The 20,756-nt window shown below is 39.5% G+C and overlaps 1 protein-coding gene across 4 annotated transcripts in view; it reads right to left on the reverse strand.

Annotated features, from left to right (window-relative positions):
• Nucleotides 1-20,756, reverse strand: part of pcdh19 (protocadherin 19) — a 75,903-nt gene that overhangs the window by 22,925 nt on the left and 32,222 nt on the right. For all 4 annotated transcript variants that reach the window (XM_058074683.2, XM_058074682.2, XM_058074681.2 and 1 more), the window contains exons 3-4: nt 10,378-10,436; nt 7,396-7,568 (exon numbers count right to left, since the gene is read on the reverse strand). In XM_058074683.2, the coding sequence (XP_057930666.2) occupies nt 7,396-7,568; nt 10,378-10,436 (232 nt within the window). The remainder of the gene's footprint in view (nt 1-7,395; nt 7,569-10,377; nt 10,437-20,756) is intronic.

Genomic DNA, 20,756 nt, shown 5'->3' on the forward strand with positions numbered 1-20,756 from the left:
TATCTAATACAAAATTTGGATACATTAATATTTGCAAATAAGCCACAGCAGAAACTATAAACTCTATATATAATTATTGTAACTAAGATAAAATGTGGTTACATGACTAAAACATTATACAAATAATTTACAAAAATACGGTGAAATAAAATATATATATTTAATAAACATATAATAAAACATATAATAATAAAATATTTTAAAAAACTAAATGGCATTTTCCCTATGTATTTTTTTCCTTGTGGCACAGACGATCATCCACTCCTCTTGTCCCAAAGCCGCTTTGTGAAACTTAACACAGCATCAAACCATATCAAGTTTGTTTAAATCCGTCTACACAACCCTCCATGTATTCCCGCTTGGAATTAAGTAAAGAACTAACAACACAAGAGAGGACGAGGGGGGGAGGGATTTTTAAAGAATTTGTTGATTTACTCATGCAAGTACAGTAAACAAACACTACCAAGGGACCGCTTCTATTTTTAAACATGAAAGCAGCGTTACACGCTCCCTTAACATATTCCGATGTGTAAAAACACAAAGAAAGAGAAGTGATGGCAGCAGTCAGTTTTCCAGCGGTGAAATAAACGCTGGTCAGCTCATTTAATAATTTAATCAAATAAGTACTATAAGTACTGTATATAAGTACTGTGTGTACCGTGGCTTTAGTTTGCTTCGCTACAATGCTTTGGTTTAAATTGCAAAAATGATAAAAGATCATCTATATAACAGGAGTGATCTGCTGTTTACTTCTCTATCGGGCAGGAGCATTCTGCAAAGAAAATGCCAATAAAAGAGCATAAATAGTAGATCCCTGCTATTCATGGGGGTTGACCACGGCCACGGTTGACCATGGTAACAATGTCTATTTTTGATACTCTCTTGGTGCTACTGTACTTAGCAGCAACTTGCTTGAGGAAGTAGTTTAGCATTTGTATGCACATTCACACAGCACACAACAACACTCCCTCTCCGCTCTCCCTCACTCACGGTGCAACCAAAACTAACACAAAATCCAGCTGCAACAAACATACAACGCAGGTATCGAAAGAAACGTACAACAGAAAATTATGTACTTGCATAAAAAGAATACTATTTTATATCATGTAAAACCTGCAAGGCATGCTGGGTAACTTAATATCGGGCTATTGTATCCACACACGTGTAAATCTGCTGCAAAAAATCTTTTGAACGCCAGCTTTGGCCCTCGGTGTGCCAGTTGAATAGCCCAGAAACGTGAGCAGTTCAGTTGTTTGCTTTGTAACACATGTTGTTGGACCAACGCTTTTAAAATAGAAATGTTAACTCTCCCTAATTATTGCTAATTGGAGCAGACGCTCATCACCGCTACCACTTCCCTTCATGCTCCTCTTTGCACCTTGCTGCTTTCTTTGTCGCTGTCAGCCATTTTACCTTTCCCGCATGAGGTTAGGCAAATGAAAATGGATGGTCCCTGTATGCTGTTGGGATGTAAAAATATCATCACGCCACATTTTGTTGTTGGCATCTCCCGAGTATAGCAACGCTTGATTCCATTCCGTGTTGTTTGGGAGTTTTCTTCAACGAGAAGAAGAAAAAAAAAAACACTTTTACCTGTCAGATAGATTGTTTCCTCTCTATATTTTTTTTTTATTTCCCTTGCTAAGACTGCTTACTAGACTGCGCTCATCTCTCCATCTCTGTCTGCTTCCTCCTCCTGCTGTTGCTGCCGTCTGCCTCCTCGCACTCTGACACCTGTCAGCATTTTCGTTAGGAGATCACAGGAGTGCAAACTCGAAATGTTCTCGTGTTGAATTTAGGGCAAGTTTGCAGCAGGAACATACGAAGAGGTGCTTTTAAATCCATCAGGGAGAGGGGAACTGCTTGACTGGCACAAAGTTTAAGGCACGGCGTGGTTAGATAGATGGGCGGGAGGGGGGGGAAGGATGGAATCAATTAAGAGCAGCGAGACCCAGTGGATCCTGCTGATGGAAGATGGGAATATGGAAGAATCTGCAGCCTACGGAGAGGACTTCCATTCCTGGGCTCGGGCTTCAGGCACACACCCACAGGGAGGCAGAGCGTAGATGAGAGATATCCTCCAGAGGTGGAATATGTCAAAAATAAAAGAGGCCTGTTCTCTGCTCCAGCTAATTGAACACTCTCACTTTTCTCCTTGGTGCCTTAGAAAGCCACAAGGACTGAGGTTCCCTTTTTCTTAGCAACAAAACCCACATAATGGAACGTTGCTTTGCTTCTCGATAAAATATGTATCTTAATAATATATATAAAATAACACAGTGTCTGATAATATGTATCCTTAAGTCATCATAATTGCATATCTATATTTGTTCTATTTCCTATTTTTGTTTGGTTGTATCTATAATATATTTGTATTTATTTATTTACCATGCAACATGGTATTTCTCTTACTTACAATTTTTTGAAGGTGGTGTTCATTATATGTTTATTACTATGCAAAGTTTCTGCTATTATTTGCTTTATTTGTCTATTTCTTTATTATGTCATCTTGTATTACTCAATAGGCTATTTCGTACCTTTACTATTACTCATTATTTTCCCTTATTTATTTCCATATCACAAAATAGTAACATTTAAACACAGAGTAGGCATAGGATTAAATAAACTCTGCTTCTTCCTACTCCTTAATTGTGCAAACGTGATGTTCTTGAATGTAACTTTGTTAAGCATGTTCAAAATTAAATACACCAAAGCCAAAACCATGTCCCGCAGGAATTATGTGAGCGATGTGACAATCAAAGGAAGACCCCCCCCCCAAAAAAAAAAGAACGATTTAGGTGTCTGTTCATCATGACACTTAATGGCTCCACACTGCTAAAGAAGCTCACATGGTGGCTCAGTTGAAGCAAATCCCCTTCGATTTCACCTCCCATAATAAAGATAAAGATTACTTTATTTAAGCCCTCCCCCTCCTTACAGCCGTATAATTCTTACATGTTAAAGATTTCCTTTAGAGATTTTATTACAGATTTCGTGTAATTTCTTCCCTAATCTAATCCGCCGTAGAGAGGCTATCTGCGGTCAGGTTTAGCTGGAAGCACATCGCTCAAGAACTTTAACTGGCCTAAGATAGCAAACACGGCGACTACTGTATAGTGCTATTTGAACATATGTTTACTACTCTTTTCCATATGGCGTTGTGTTGCCGCTTTCCCTATAGGCGTTGGCCATATGAATTAGACAGAAGGACGTACTGAGAATCCAATGGTGCCACCCCCAGTGTGCTGGTCCAGCTCCAATAACTCTTGGTAAGATATTGTGTCTTTATCTTTATTTTTACTGACGCTGTTACTGTTGTAGCCTCATTTTTTGCCATTTTAATGCCTCACAACCTGTACTTTTATGAACAACAAGAGTTGTTTACCAAAGCGACTCAAAGCAAGCTAGCACATATTTGCGACTTGCGTAGGAACACATTTGAGAGCTGCAAACAATTCTGCAGTTTGGGAATCCATCCGCTTATGGGTATGGGTATGCTGGAGCCTATGCAACAGGGCAGGGTATGGACAATTTGGAGTCGCCAATTAACCTAGCATGTTTTTGGAATGTGGGAGGAAGCCGCAGTACCCGGAGAAAACCCACGCATGCACGGGGAGAACACACCGAGATGCCGAAGCAGGGAATCGAACCCAGGTCTTCCCGATCTCCTGATCGTGTGGTATGCTAACCACTAGTCCACCGTGCGGCCCTAGTTTGGGAACCCTTGAAGACAAATTTACTGGAAAAAAAAACAGACCTTGGCCTTATGGTTTAAGTATTCTTCCCAAACGTGTTTCCTATTTAACAAATTTACAAAAAGTATATATATATATATATATATATATATATATATATATATACAGTAAAGTCTCGTTATATCGATATTCTCGGGAGTCGGAAAAAATACCGATATAACTGGACTATCCATATATCCGATCCTGCGCCGAACTGCATTAAAAGTGGGCGGATCTCTGGTGGTGGAAGTGTGAAAAATAAAGTTGACTGGAAGCAGCCGTTCGCCGTGTTCTTTTTTGGTATTGAAATCCTTAAGCAAAGATTGATTTAAGCTGCTTTTGTATCGATATAAGCAGACCAAATTGGCTGGCGGGAGATGAAAAGGGCATCGTAGTAACCGGATTATCATAATAACTGTGTATCGTACTAATGGAGCTAATTATATCATAAAAGACTAGAAATTTGCCGGGAAATGAAAATAGTATTGTAATAAGTAGTAATTCGTTTTAACCGATATCGATATAACAAGACTTTACTGTATATATATATACAGTATTTTTTATGTATTGGTGCAGTGATGCTGACTCTGTATCGGTCTATTGTGGTGAAGAGGGAGCTGAGACAAGCTCTCAGTTTTAGTGTAGTGACAAGATCGCAGGTAGCGGCTGAAATAAGTTTTCTCCTTAAGGTGGCTGGGCTCTCCCTTCGAGATAAGACGAGAAGCACTGTCATAGGACCGCTGCTCCTCTGAGAGGATCCAGATGAAGCTGCTCGGGAATCTGATCATGGTGCCTCCCAGATGCCTTTCTGAGGAGGTGTTCAGCAGCGGTAGGAGCCCTCAGGGAAGACCCAGGACACGTTGGACAGACTACAGTATGTCTCTTATAACTGGCCTGGGAACGCCTTGGGACCCACCAGGAGGGGTTGGACGTGTAGCCGGGGAGAGTGATATCTAGGATTCCGTGCTAGGGTTGCTGCCCCCGCAACTCAAAGATGGCTGGATTTTGTCCGCGGTAGGATTTCAACACTTAAGACTTCCAGTCCAAATTGCCACTCCCTTTTGTTGATGCTGTGCATACTTGCATGGATCTAAATCTAACTACATGTGAAAAGTGTTAACAGTAGTGAGCAACAATAAACTTCTTCAGTGTCAGAAAAAGAGGAAACACCCATTATGATGGAGAGCGGGGGGGTTGTGAGCACAAAGGGATTCCCAATCCATGTTTACAAGCTTGCCGAAGTCTTTGTATGGAAGGTAACACTTGTCTCTTGGGCAAACAGCACCTTTCCAGGGCACTGGGAATGGTAAACATTCCTTCCTGCTTCCCTTTGTTGGCGGCTCCTATCAACACCAGAAAACACAACAATGAGAGCGGACGCGTTGTCGTCTCGCTGTGTGTGTTGCTATTTGAACCCTTGAGCCAACATAGCTGGTACGCCATATCCAGTTTTAAAACTAATCCCGGGGTCCTCCTGGACTGTCTTCCTACCTTTTCTACATACATGATGACATGTTTGTCAATGATGACACCCCGAGTGACCAAACCGACTCCATTAACGCGACAATGTCATTAGATCAACTCCATCGATGAAAAGCCAAGTCAGCACATGTATTTACCTTTCATTGTTGATTAGCGTGTGTGATGCTCCTAGCGTGAGATGATCCAGAGAGAAAGAGAGAGAGTGGACACGCCGCCAAGTCGCTACAAAAGACGGGCGAGCGGCCAGAGGAGGCAGTGAAGTCCATTTGCATGGCTGTCATTAAGTGTGTTGTAATGTTATTATTCCCCACTTACAACAACACCTCCAGCCAAACTGCTCGCAGCTACAACATCCACTTTAACAATGGCTTATTATTCCTTGACATAAAAGAAGATTTTTTTCTTCTTGCAATTTAAAAATGGTCTTTATGTCCATTTTACACCTCTGCGTATTAGTTAATCTTTATTGATATTTCAATTAGGTACTGTTTATCATACATATTGATAAACATGTATTACTGCATAATGCTTCTATCAACTTTTAATCCCTTATTTAGTCTCTCTTACTGAATAAGCTTATGCACTGTGTTATATCTATTTTATAACTGCTATACACATGTTAAACATAGGAAATGAACAAGCTAGCAGTAATTGCTGAGACATGTAGAATCGGTATGATTATTTAAGCTTATTTAATGCATGATAATGCATTTTTGACAAATACGAGTATGAAACGAGTATACATTTTGTCATTATCAGTATTCATGTTTAAAGAAAATGCTCATTATGTATTTACTCTTCACGCTCAATCATTGGCCAGTCACACACACCCACCGCCTCTCCCGAGACGGACCGCTCCTCAGCAGAAGGCGTGTATGTATGTATGTACATATACAGTATGTATATGTAAATGTATAGATCATATACAAAAGGTCATATGATAATAATTTATTTGTATTGTATTTTATTACACCACTACGGGTACTGCATATTATATTGTGTATTCTACAAAAAAAAGGCAATGCCGGGTCACCCGTAAAGTATCCACCAATGTGGGAGCTCGTGTTCCACTGAGCCGACGCACCTGTTGGTGTTTTCCTGCAAGCCTTAAATAGGTCCCAGGTGCACGGCAACATCTGCAGACATCTTCATCCTCCTCAGCGTGACTGGCAGCAGTTAAGCATGAACACGACTCCTGCCAGACGACTGGATGTCTTTTTAAACGCCCCGGTCAGACATGAAACATCACCATTAGCTAAATGATCCCTCTGAATAATGGATCAGGGCTGGTGGACGCATGTAAAAGTCCACCTTTGTGAGCCTAATTGCTGCCATTTTGGGCTCACGGTGATTCAACGAGCCTTCAAGTTCAAACATAGCTGCTGTCAATCTACTGTTGCTTGAGGTTGCATCAGAAGGTACCCGCGAGGCCCAGTTGGCAACATGCCTACTGTCAAAAGTTATAACAGGTACAAAAATAATTGATCATTATATATAGTATATTATATCAAGTGTATGAATTTTTAACTATTATCCATCCATCCATTTTCTATACTGCTTATTCTTATTATGGTCACGGGGGTATGCTGGAGCCTTGTCGGTTTTTCCCCAAAATTCCCTTCGCCTTTGAAATGACCTTATAATTTGATGTCAGTACATAATAGGACCATATATTATTGCACTCATGCATTTTTTTCATGTCGACTGTCAACAGTTGGGTACCAAATGAAATGATCGGAGCCTGGTATCAGAACAGATACTGGTATCTAAAACTACATCTCTTCATATATCCACGACCAAGTGATAAGAACACCTCTTTTTATCTGATACACAAAAGCAACAAAAGGCAATAATAATCTATAGCTTCAAAGTGTATATTAATGCAAATGCCACTGAATTATGCAAGGAAAAATACATCACCACCACCAGGTATCACTTTCTGCCAAGTAGAATGCTGATGAAAAGTTGGCACTATAGAAAGAAGCCATGTTCTCCATTGTTGTGTACTTCCCTCTATCACTTTGAATAGACTAGCACGTGGCACTGCTATGATGTGATGCTATTCATGTTGCTACGCCATTCCGCCTACGTGCTCACACTGGAAACATAAGCCAAGATCAGAAGAAGATGCTTGGTCCATTTTGCTGGTACAGCACAATAACACAAAGACATGCCTTACCTTGGTCTGGCAGCTGGCAAACATTGGGGGGGACGGTCATGTTGAGCATGTCATTGACAGCCGTGTCAACATAGTGTCCTCGCTGGACATCGTGTTCGCTGTCTGTCTGGTCGCTCTCCTCGTGGCCGCTGTCCTTCAGACTGTTCCCCTCCAGGTCCTTGAATGTGGATGTGCTACACAGGAGGAAGAGATGTTGATTAACTGTCGTGTCACCTTTGCTTACATGTGTGCAGATTGTCTTCTCTATGTGTGTGTGTGTGTGTGTGTGTGTGTCCTTCCTTTGCATTTTTTACAATGCCATTCTCATATACTTCCGGTAATACAAGCAGCCATTTTTTTAGTGTGGATGCGACACGAACCAGCGTTAAAATGACAGTGAAAAGCATGCAGAAATGCAAATGTATTGGAGTCTCTACTCTGCACCCCCCCTCTTTGTGTGCAATAACTCTGCTCTTCAAAAGTATATTCTTGTGAACGCAGCCTAAAAATCTCGATTTGATTGATCCTGAAATAAGGTGCTTGTTTGAATCCCCAGAGGGGGCGGCAACTTGAGCCAGTGTGGCAGCTATACGGCCTGTTCCAGACACGGACATTTTGGATGGATGTGCTGCCTTCAAGGGCATCTTAAACAAACAGGAGGCCCTCACTCACTTCAATCAGACAAATACTGCAGTAATCAGGAATTCCGGGAAGGAAGATGGATGTCGGAAACGCCGGAGGCATGCAAACTGAGCATCTGCCTCGTGCGGGAGTGGGGGGGGAGGGGTCTCACACAGTCAATAAAGACGGTGTGGGTGGGGTGGTGAGGGGGGCAATCAACAGCTGCACAGTAACAGTGTATTTCCCCTCGTTTGAGTGCCATCCCACTGGAACAAATTCCCATTTATAAACAACACTAAATAGGAGGCGAATAAATCAACATGTGGCAAGTATATCATTGTGCAAGAAGTGTGCACAGAGAGAATGGCAGTCGAAGCCAAGGACATTCCAAGGTAGCCACATTCCCAAACGCTGGCCAAACATTCCCCATTGTGGGAGGCTGGGGCTGCTAATGCTGACCCTGTGATGTTATCACTGTAATTGCACCTGTCCCGGACCAGCACGGGCTCACTGGGTCCTGAGGGGCTTTCTTTGTAGAGAGCTGCTCCGGCCTGCACTTCAATGCTCTTTGTTTACATTAATGCAGGAAATCTTTGCAGGGGAAATTGTCATAATGGGGCTTAGGGAGGCAGTGGGGTGAGGGGGTTGAGGGAGGACAAAAGAAAGCATGCTGTAGCAAGGCTGCAGGTATAAAAGGACAATTGTGGGTTTACAATACAAAAGGAAAAATCCACAACCCGAGGGAATCACTGTGACCCCCGTCCAACTTCCTAAGACTGCATTCCCACGGAGATATCAAATTTGAAGTCCACACATACCATTATTTAAACAATGTGCATGCAAGTAGCATTCTGCCATTTAGACGCCTTAAAAAGCAACAGTAAGAACACTAATTTCACATTCCTCAATAAAAGGATATACACTTGCCAAATGCATTAGACATATGCTTAAAATCTCTCAAATAGAGTTTTTTTCTTCTTCTTTTTTTTTTTGGTGATGCCATAACTTAACAATCTTGCTGATGGCAAAGAGGAAATGTGTGATGATAACCATAGAACTGAATTTTTTTTGTTATTGTATTGTAACATAGGAAACGGATGGGTTATTTATTCATTTAGTAATATTAAATTGCATAGACAACTATTTTTAGAAAACGTATGCGTGTGCAGCAATTCTGATAAAACATCACTTGATGACTCTTCTCTCCCTTGTATGTCTGTCAGATGTCCATGAGTATTTTTACTTTAGTTTAGTCTTTTATCTCTTTTTACACATGTATGAGAGGCACAAATGCTGAAATGTTACTTAAAATGTTGATTTTGTAGTTTCTATAATATGACATGAAAACAATATCATAACTTCATTTTCAAAGTAGACCAACTTCAGCTTTGGAGGTTCTGCTGTACAGGGGAACAGCTGAGTAAAAATCCCCTACTGTTGCTGTAAATAAACCATCTTTGCATCATATGTTGTTTGAGGATGAAATTACGGATGGATTTAATCAGATAAGTGTAGATTCTGCTGCCGTGTCTAATGTAATAATCTCTATATATGCATCTTTCTTTTGTTTTATTTCCCCCAAAACGTCAGCTAAACAAATTAGATTCTGTATATTATCTTCTGATCCCTATTATCCTCCTAACTCCCAACAAAGACTTATAAAGCTTTGCAAGGATTTCCTGCACTCTCATTAGACAAAATACAATTTAGAGATAACCATGGCAACCGAGGCGATCAGAACAGTAACAGAAAATGTACCTTATAATAAGGTACCCAAGTACTTAATTTATTTTAATTTAGTTGACTTATTTGCACACTTGTGTGATAGTTAAAATGATAAAACATTATTGACAGAGTAAAGCATGTCTGTACAATTAATACAAAATTATAATATAATCAATGAATTCACTATACTTGTTTTTTTTAGTTTTTTAACTGAGAAAAAATATGTACAGTTGACAGGAAATTACAATAGTAGAATAAAGTCACTTTACATGATTTTAAACGAGAAAACTTGAGGTTCCAATGGGAGCTATAAAGGAAAATATTGTACTTACTGTAGCTTTAAATAAATTTGCTTTATATCATATTTTGGATGAATATAAATCAGATACAAGTAGATGTAAAATTACTAATAACCTCAAAATACTACATGCATCTTTTTTGTCTTATTTTTCCTGAATTGTACTAAATAAATTAAAAGCAGATTTTCTTCCCCATTTGGGGTTTTTATCTTCCAATCCCTATTATCCTAAGTCTCAACAAAGACTTACAAAGTGCTGCAAGGTTTCCTGTGCTCTCATTAGCTAAAATGCAATTTAGAGATAACTGCGGCAACCGAGGTGCTCCAAATAATACCCGATATAAAAACAGAAAACATACCTTTTAATGAGGTGGGCTCTGCTGTTCACGTAACTGGAGTCAATTGAATAATTCTCCGTCTGTAACGCAGAACACAAGAGGGCGGGGAAGGAGGGCAAAAGAGAAAGAGAGAAACTTTAATCATAGAGAAGAAACTCTTACTAATGTTAGCAGTAATTGGCTTTCAGTGGTAATGTTATTTTACGCTAAGGAGGCTCCAGCTTACATTCTTTTAAACAGGAGTGTCCAAAGTGCGACCCGAGGGTCGTTTTTTTTAATTGGCCTGTGACACATTGTAAAATAATTTAACAAGGAATGCAAAAAAATTATAAAAAAAATAAGACCAAAAAGTTGTAACTACTGGGAATCCAAGAATAATGTCTTCTGTTCGGAGGAAAACAAAATAAAGTCAAAACATTATGGGAAGAGAGTCAGAATGAACATTGAACATGAAACAGCAGTTGGCCAAGTGGTTAGCATGTTGGCCACACAGTCAGGAGATCAGGAAGACCTGGGTTGAATCTTCGCTTGGGCATTTCTGTGTGGAATTTGCATGTTCTCCATGTGCGTATATGGGATTTGTCCGGTTTCCTCCCACATTCCAAAAACATGCTAGGTTAATTAGCGACTCCAAATTGTCCATAGGTATGAATGTGAGTGTGAATGGTTGTTTGTCTATATGTGCCCTGTGATTGGCTGGCCACCAGTCTTGGATGTACCCCGCCTCCCGCCTAAGTCAGCTGGGATAGGCTCCAGCATGCCCCCGCGATCCTAGTAAGGATAATCGGTATAAAAAATAGACAGGTGGACTACAACAGAAATGGAAAAAAAATCAATGCTCTGTGAAGGAAGTCAAAATAGTCAGAGGAAAACATATAAAATATATTTAAAAAATAAACTTTTAATATTATGAGGAAAAATAGTGTCATTTAGTAGCAGGGTTTAAATATATATAAAAAAAACATTTTGTTTTAAAACCGGTGATATGAGAAACTAAATTGCAATAAAGCTGTAATTTTTGTAGAATTAAATTAGGTGCAGAAAAAGGTAATGTTTAGTTATAAGAAAAAAGTCAAAACATTATGAGAAGAGGGTCAGAATTACAAAAAGAAAATTTACAAGAAGAATATTGAAATAGTTGGAAATTAAAAAAGCAACAACAGAAATAGAAAAAAATAGAAATAGAGAATAAAGTCAAAATATTAAAACAAAAAAGTCCCAATTTTACAAGAATAAGCTTGTAATATTATGAGGAAAAATAATGCCATTTAGTAGCACTGAGTTGAAATACTAGAGAAAAAAATATTGTTTAAAAATATAATTAAAATATAATTAAAATATAATATAATTAAAATATAATTAAAAATGTAATAACATTTATATTATGAGAAACAAACAAAAAAACTAACACTGTAATTTTTAGAAAATTTGTTTGAGATGGGGATAAGTAAAATGATTATTTAAAAATAAATTTTAAATATTTAATAAACATCTATTGCCTTTGAATCCATTCATTTTTCAATAAGTGGCCCTCGGTGGAAAAACTTTGGACACCCCTGCTTAACAAGCGTGCTCACACAGACACACACTCGAGACACACAGACACACAGTCCACCATCTTTAAAATGGAATCATGAGGGAAGCAGAGACCCTTCATGCAAAACGTACAAGAAGAAGGAAAAATCCCCCCTCACAATGTTTCCTCCCCTCATCTGAACTTCTCCAACATGTCTGAGAAGATTACATGTTAATGTGGATGAAAATGAAATAAATAAAGTACGTCGGGAAGGAGATGAAATTAAGAGCGTACCAGGGGGGATCTTAACGCCGCAATTGCAGATGAAGACTTTTCGGAATATGCATGCGATAGATCTCTGACCCACATTACAGAACAAAGTTCAAAGGCATCCCGCCATCATTTCTCCCAGCATTTATTCTTTTGTGTGTGTGTGTGTGCGTATGTGTGTAAGATCGTGGTCGCCTCTCCCAGGCCAAAGGCTATCAAAGAAAGACGCAGTGAAAAGCAAGGCTCTGACCGTGCAAAGTTTCATCAGGTGCAGGTGTTGTGTGCTGGAAGAAAGTAAAGACGGGGCCTTCACTTAAAATTCCACAGTGGAGATAGGAGGTGCTGATAAAAAAAAAAAAAAAACAACTGCATGCGGGTCAAGCCTGGGACTTCCGCGCGGAGGCAGCTGCATAGATAAGAAAGGTACGTTGAAATAATAACAAAAGACAGAGAAAATGTTAAGCAAAGTCAGTGCAGGTAGAGTGGATCGCCCACAATCTTGGTTGACGTTCAAGTTGTTACTGAAAAAGTACGATTCCCAAAGAAAATAAAGCAAATATGAATAAAAAATAGCCATAGTACATCTATTTAATGCACAGGCAATGATTAAATAAAGCTAAAACAAAGTAAAAATACTTATCATTATCCTCGATGCTTTCTTTCAGTTACATGCTATTTACACTAACACTTTTTTTTACACTAACAACTCAGTAATATTATGTTTGTATGTAATTGATTGATTGTCATACTGTTGCCATGGCAACGCTTTATGAACTGCCTAGGCAATGTTTGAAGTAGCACTTTAACAGCCATGGTAGTAGAAAGACAAGGTAACCACTTTATAATGAAAAAAGTAAAACAACTGAGTACAAATGTGTCATTTGTCGTCAAACTTCTCCGCTCATAGTCATGCTAGCTGGTCCTCCTGCTAAAATGAATGCGTGATGTATAGATTTGTTGACATCTTGCGTGGTTATAATGGGTCAAATTCTAAGTTGTGCTTTTTTTAACACTTTCTTCCAGAATTCCAATTTACAGCATTTAACTTTGAAGCAGAATTATTTTTGTAGGGGAAAAGCATAATGATGAACGCAAGGACGTGTACATTATGATTCAGCGTGTTTGCAAATGAAGGTTATCGTCATTCTCAACTGCCTTTTTTCTCCGTTTAGTAATTAAACTTGAACCCTCAACTAAAGAGCAGATCATTCACCAACATTATTTGATGTAAGGCATGATTTTTTTCCCTACATCATTTCCCTTTTTGATTCTTCAGGCTGCATTTAGGAATACAAATCAGTCTTTCTGTGACTTTATATAAAAACATGTGGAAACCCAAGGGTGGTATAATTTGGAAACAGAGCAACATCTTTAAGTGTTTTTTCTTTTTAAAGAGACACACACTAGCCGCTAGCACAGGGGTGGGCAAACTTTTTGACTCGCGGGCCGCATTGATATGACAAATTTTACGGGGGGGGGGGGGGGGGGCAGACTATATATTTTACACATAACAGTCCACCTGGTATTATTGTATCTGTAAAATTGTCATGCAATCTGCTATTATTATTTATTATTTTATATTTATATTTAAATATTTTAAAAATAATAAAATATAATAATAATTACAATAAAATTTAAATAATAATTATTATATTATTATGTAAAATATGCAAATATAACAATAATATTATATATAATTAATATAATAATTAGCATTAATATAATAATTATAATAGTCATAATAGTTCTAATAATTATTATAATAATCTAATAATAATAATAATAATTATTATTATTTTTATTATGTGCTTGTGTCCCTTTTTTCAGGAGCACTTTGTAAACAACAGACCATGTCAAAAAACGAAATTGATAAAACCATCAAAAGGTTGTATGGTTGTAAGGTTCATGGTTGTATGTTGAGTTTAAATGAAATACTTTGGAAAGATTGGGCGGGCCGTATTCAAACACTTGGAAGGCCGGATGTGGCCCCCGGGCCTTAGTTTGCCCACCCCTGCGCTAGCACAACAAAACGAAGTGTCACCAACAACAAGAACTAGCCATTTTTCATCTTTTTGAATGAAACGGGTGGAAAGATGTTCCACAAGGTCATGAGTAATGTTCCGTCACTACCTCCCTGAATGCGAGTTCATGAAAGGATTTAAAAGGAAATGACGGCAGTAGTTCCTCTGTTTTTATTTTGTAACGAGCACAAGAGGGGAGTGACCTTGCTCACTGATGAGTCACTGACTCCGAGAAAGACGAGCACACATGTAGCATCACCTCCTACGGTTGTGACCCACCTCAAATTGGAGGGAGTATGGATACTTCTTGCTGTGGGGTCAAGTTTCAGTCGAGAGGAGAAGAAGAAGTAGAAGTAGCAGGAAGAGGAGGTGGAGGAGGAGGAGAGGATGCCGCAAATGGCTACTTAATCAGGTTGGACAATGTGTTGTTGTGATCCGAGCGGCCCCGCTTTGGCGGCCAGAGCCTCTCTATTCCCATAATTATTGTTCCGTTTCATCTGGAGGACTGCAGGGAGGAACGTGACGGATAGCCGTGTCACCGCCAGTAGGGAGGGGAGTCAAGGGAGCGGCTGAAGATGGGAGGAAATGGGCGAGAGTTGACCTGCGGGACTTGTGCGGTCACTGCCAACCCTCTTTTTTTTCCCTTTGCATCTTTCTCTTCAATAAAAGCAGGGTCACCAGGACGATGGACTCGCCTTTTGCCACCGAGAGCAAAAGCAATCTCCCCGCCGCAGCCGTAAGATTTGATTTGCCTTCCTCCTCTCAGCGTTGAATCGAGGAAGGGCGGATTGAGGTGGTGGGGGAGGGTGGGTGTGTGTGAGGACACCAGTTGTTACACCAGTAAATACCCGACAACCTCAGCAGATTTCAAGCGAAGATAGCAGATAAAGACAAAATGTCACAGCTGCCTCCCGCTATGAATTATCAAGGCGGCGGCGACAAACTGCAGCGTTTAAGTGGAAGAAAACACAGACAGATGGAGCAATAGGTACTAATAAGACACTAAAAAAGGACACCTAAAAAGGTGTCACTGCCAATCTGTTCAATTTATAGGTAGAGAGACTTCTTCTGTTGTGTTTTTTTTTTCTTTTTGTCCAAGCATGACAATTTTACTGTGTAAAAATATAAAGCGGTGATAAAAGAGAAAGGCTGCCATGTTGATAAACAAGCATTTGGCACAAAGAGTGCTAACATTCAAGACTGTCATTTATATCAAGAACTCTCATCCTGTCAGCTTTTGCAAAATGAAAGGTTTCTACTGAAAAATGTGTGCACCACTTTACAAATGTTTATTATAAATCAGGGACAGGAAAAATACAACTTGTGGGACAAATACTGTCGGAAATATGGCCACCTATCATCGAGATGGTGATGGGCCCTCCTATCAAAACCTGTAGTTCAAATAGTGTTCATTGCAGGAGTTCAGTGGCAGTTGGCTAATTGCTTATTTGGTTCGAGACCCGGCCGTGATAAGTAAATGGCCATGTCTGTAGATATAAAATAACGCCCTTGTAGTCATCTTAACAATCCTATTATTCCTTCTCTACAACACATTATTCAACTGTAATGTACAGGCTAAGGGATCACTGCAGGGACACAAGAGACGGCTGACGCTTTAAACATAGCATGCTACCGAGCTAACTAGGCAGCCCCCAATTTGTGGATTCTAAACTTAAGAAAACTTTCAAACAGAGTGGAAAAGAAGGATAAAGTAAGAAAGCAAAATCCTACCACTTCCACACGGAAAGGGAGGATATTTATTTTGCTGTCATGTGGATCATGCCATGACATGCAGCTTTAAGGTAATGCAATCTAAGATAATATCTCAATCAATGTAATGCCACTGACGCTTAGTGACCAGAATGCTACATATGAATGCAACATATGACTGTGTGATTTCAATATTTAATTACTAATATTTAATAACTAATAATAGTTCAAAGTCAACAAGAAACCATGAATTATGAATTAATTGCTTTTCAAAAAACTGCTATAGAGTGAAGGAACAATCTTTAACCTCTAGCTGCAATGTTTAATCAATTAATCAATGATTAATCGATCATCCAATTAATTTAAAACTCTTTTGGTAATTGATTAATTGTTTCATTTAAAAATGCACTATCAATATTCTGATTTTCAGTCTTTCAGTCAAATGCGACTATTTTTCAATTTCCTTCGGCATCCATGAAAGCAGACCTATTATCTTTGTGTTTCAGGCAAAACAAGATAGTTACACATATCTGCTTTGACTTTGGAAAAGAGCAATCCACATTCTTGCCTCTTTCTGATATCTCTTGAAGCAAACCACTGCAGAGAAGTGTCCATAGAGTGTGTTTAAGAACATACTTATATACAGTAAAGTCTCGTTATATCGATATCGGTTATAACGAATTACTGCTTATTACAATACTATTTTCATTTCCCGGCAAATTTCTAGTCTTTTATGATATCATTAGCTCCGTTACTACGATACCCGGTTATTATGATAATCCGGTTACTACGATGCCCTTTTCATCTCCCGCCAGCCAATTTGGTCTGCTTATATCGATACAAAAGCAGCTTAAATCAATCTTTGCTTAAGGATTTCAATACCAAAAAAGAACACGGCGAACGGCTGCTTCCAGTCAACTTTATTTTTCACACTTCCACCACCAGAGCGCAGCACACACACCGATTCCCGCACTTCCTGGTTCACAGGTCATGCTCAACCCGCCCCACATAGCTGGCCAAACACATGCCTGCAACAGAAGAACCAACGAACGCCAGCATGTACATATGAAAAACAGTGATTTTTGCAAGCGATAAAAAGATATCTGAATACAACACAATTAAATACATGTATTTCTACGCTTGTGTCTTCGTTGGAATAGGTGTGTACGCTATGTCAGTTGGTTCGAGTGCATTATTGCCCACTTTTAATGCAGTTCGGCGCAGGATCGGATATATCGACAGTCCGGTTATATCGATATTTTTTCCGACTCCCGACAATATCGATATAACGAGACTTTACTGTACTTATATACTTGTACTTGTAGGTAGGAAAATGTGTATAATTATGCACAACTCTTACCATGCGTACACACAAAACCTAATGGGAGAACAGTGAAACGACAAATGGCTATGGCTGGACTTAGCCAACGCAGGCCACAACATCTTGCTACGGTATGTGCTTCAAAACTTGACCATCAAACAAGACGAGCTGATGCCAAATGCAAAGCCAAAAAGTAAAATTGACAGCCAAATATGTCAATTGCTTTTTGGCGGGAACGACAAATCAAAGTCTTATGCATAATGTGTGTGAATTTCTGACTTGCAGACAATTTATTTCTGTCCCAGCGGGGGCTAACGGTTATATTTTCCTCCGATCGGCAGCAACAGCTTGGATATGAAGAAGACAGAAGTTGCTGATTTGCGCGCAACAGAGGGAAATGGCGACAAATCCAGCAGAGATGAAAATACAGGCAGCTTACACTGGCACAGAGTTTGTCTGGCTGTCGATCTGTCATGATCGCAAAGGACAGAAAGGTGACGTTGGTAGTTCATCTATGAATAGTTTGCACGTGTAAATAGTTCAAGCACATCCAAACATCTGTAAACAGATGCTTATTTTGTGTTATGTTCTTATTCTATGAACAAATGCAGTTATTGTGTCATCAAAATATTTATTTTCTGAGTTGTTTTGTTGTTTCATAGAAGTAAACAACTCTTCAGATGTTTGTGTCGTAGTCCTAAGACCATAATACAACTATTACACACACAAGCTGCATTGTGAGTGAAAATGTCCGTAACCCGGAAACGACGTAATACGTTACCACAGCCAAAGGAAGATTATTTATAAACTGTAACCTGTTTTGAACTGGTTCTATTAACAAATATATGTCAAATAAAATGTTATGACACAGCATTATTGCAATATATCAGATATCACAGTATATCACAATATAGATTTTAGGCCATATTGCCCATCCCTAGTCTCCAGACATATAGTGCTGTTTTTTTTTTGTTTTTTTTTTAACAATTGGATTACAGATGTGACTGTTTCATGTCCAGGCAAAAACATTGAGGCGAACGCTTTTGTAGCCAAGCTGAAAAAGAGCAACAAACCAGACTGATTCAATCAAACCTGCCAAATCAAATGTGGCGGTGCTGTTTCAAAACGTGGAGGGTGAAGTGAAGCAGTGGTATCAAAGCTGCAACAGAGGTGGGACAACACTTGCATGAAAACGTATGCCCGTAATGTTGGTTCCATCCATCCACTTTCCTGTTAAAGGCGATTATCACTGTCCAACGCATATCTTAAATGTAAACACAGTTTGCCACAATGTCTTGAATGATTGAATTCATGGATTTTTCCATGTGATTCTAATTTGTGCTGTCGCCTCCGGATTGTAGTCAAAATCCTTTGGAAGACATGCCAGACGACATGTAAATCAGATATCCTCAAAGTTTTATATTCCTTAGACGCATGGTAAATTACTTATATGAGTAATTAGTTGCTAAGTGCCGTGTTTTATTTGGTGGCGTCCATGTTTTTCAACTAATCGAGCTCAAATTTTACACGTTTATTTATTTTATGTGCTTTTTAGTCCTCTAAAGGTGTGCAACAAATTTTATGGTGGTTCGTCTGAACACCCTAAAGTTACAGTGGGTGTTTTGTAGAGAAGCACTGAATTTCAAATAAATATGATAACGTCTGGTTTAAATAACAGCCCCACCATGTGACAACACAGTTAGGGTGCATGTGAGGTCCAATTTCACCCTTTTTTGTGCAGTGGTCCAGGACTAGAAGAGTGAGTTTACTATCAAACAATGAGGACATCCTTGATGAAGATGTCTTTTCTAAGAAAATATGCGTTGGTAATCGATAAAACAGCACTTCACTTTTAAAAATATCATGCTGGGAGCATTGTAATGTTAACCTAGGTTTGGTAAAGGCTGCTGAGGATGATTCCTGAACTAAGTTGAACTTCAAGCCTTAATACACATTTTTGCAGACGCTCCCTCTTTTGGGCTTTTCTTGCACAAAAATTCCCCAACTTGGCAGCAATGTGCTTTAAAAGCTGAGCGCCTCACCTGTAGGTCTGCCACCCGCCGGGCTTCTTTAAGCCGCCCGTTGCGCAACACCCAAGACAAAGGGTACATATTGTGTTTACCTCGCACCGCTCAGCTACCCTGACCTCTACGCCTTCTTATGCCCTCCCTGCCCCCGATACGGGCAACTATTCCACCTTCTTCCCGATAACAGAATTTCTCATAGATCCTCTGCCATCTGCTAGATTATAGATTGAGAGAGGCCAGGGCCCCTCAGGGAGGATCAGTGGTGGAAAAAGCGTGCAAGAGAGCCTTAGGCCACAGCAGTCATAGTTGTGGATGAGATTACATTTAGTATTTCTGCTTTGCTGCGGGGAGTCAGCGCTGATGAATACAGAGAGTTATTACCATTTAATAACAACGGGCTCCCCGCACGCTCAAATTATATTGGATCAATTGTGACACAGGGGTACGCGTGTGACAAACAACCTGCCACCTTCTCTGCATCATTTCACTCCATCAGCCAACAATTTAGGCCAAACCCAGCAAGGCCTATCTGGGAGTCAATCATGTTACTCAAGTGAAAGATTATGGCTGAGAGAACGTGTTAAATGTCATCCTTCTTTCTACAGACCCCCAAAACAACAAAATAGAACAGTGTCAATAGTTGTGAGTGTTGTGTGTTGCCGTCCTTGATAGTTTTGTCCGAGCAAACCAAATAATGGCCTCACTCAAACACAATGACGCAGTTGTAAACACAACAACACTTCCTGCTTGTATTTCCTTCTCCTCTGTGCTTCTCCTATGAAGTTGGACAAATATTCTCCACTCTCAACAAGTCAGAAAATAAGGAAGACATTTTTCTGTGAATCCCGCTCTGTATGTTCTGAACTCCTGTTAACAACTCACCAGAGTTGATGAAGCTCAACCCCTTATAACTGGTGGTGTTCCTTTTACTCTTTTATACACAGCATTGACACAGTAAAGTTGCATAAAACTAACAATATATTTGAACCGATGGTTCCAGGGTGGACGAGTCCGAGAATGTACATCCTCAGTAGTTTTCCGAAACAAGAATTGGATGCACAGAATTTGCTCTAATTTAGGTGGTTTTCGGGTTATGTACAGGTTCAGTTCCTGGATCTGGATCTGTATCTTACACCTAAATGATTGCTAAATTAACTCCCAAGTCACTCACACACACAATACATGAAAATATAGTTATAAAACACTAAATGACGTGTATGTTAAAGACTTTTGTGATTTCTGAGTGTCAGAAACGGAGACAGGAGCCCGGACTGTGTGGAGAGAGGACAGTTGACTTTGCTGATGTAGTTTTGGCGAGGTTCAGTCGAAAGTAGAGAGAGACCATTTATCGACCGCCTCCTAACAACTGATTCTAACAACATCCGCATATACTGCACCTTAAAATTTGATCTTTATCCTCAATGATGCTTGCGACAATCGATTGAAACAAGTGCCGCCATTATTGAACACATCATGTTTACTTCCCCAGCACACCACTTCTCAAGCGAGTCTTGTGTTTACATCACAAATGTAAA

This window comes from Doryrhamphus excisus, linkage group LG23, assembly GCF_037039965.1.
Source record: "Doryrhamphus excisus strain RoL-2023G ecotype Guam linkage group LG23, RoL_Dexc_Guam_v1.1, whole genome shotgun sequence".
Lineage (NCBI taxonomy): Eukaryota > Metazoa > Chordata > Actinopteri > Syngnathiformes > Syngnathidae > Doryrhamphus > Doryrhamphus excisus.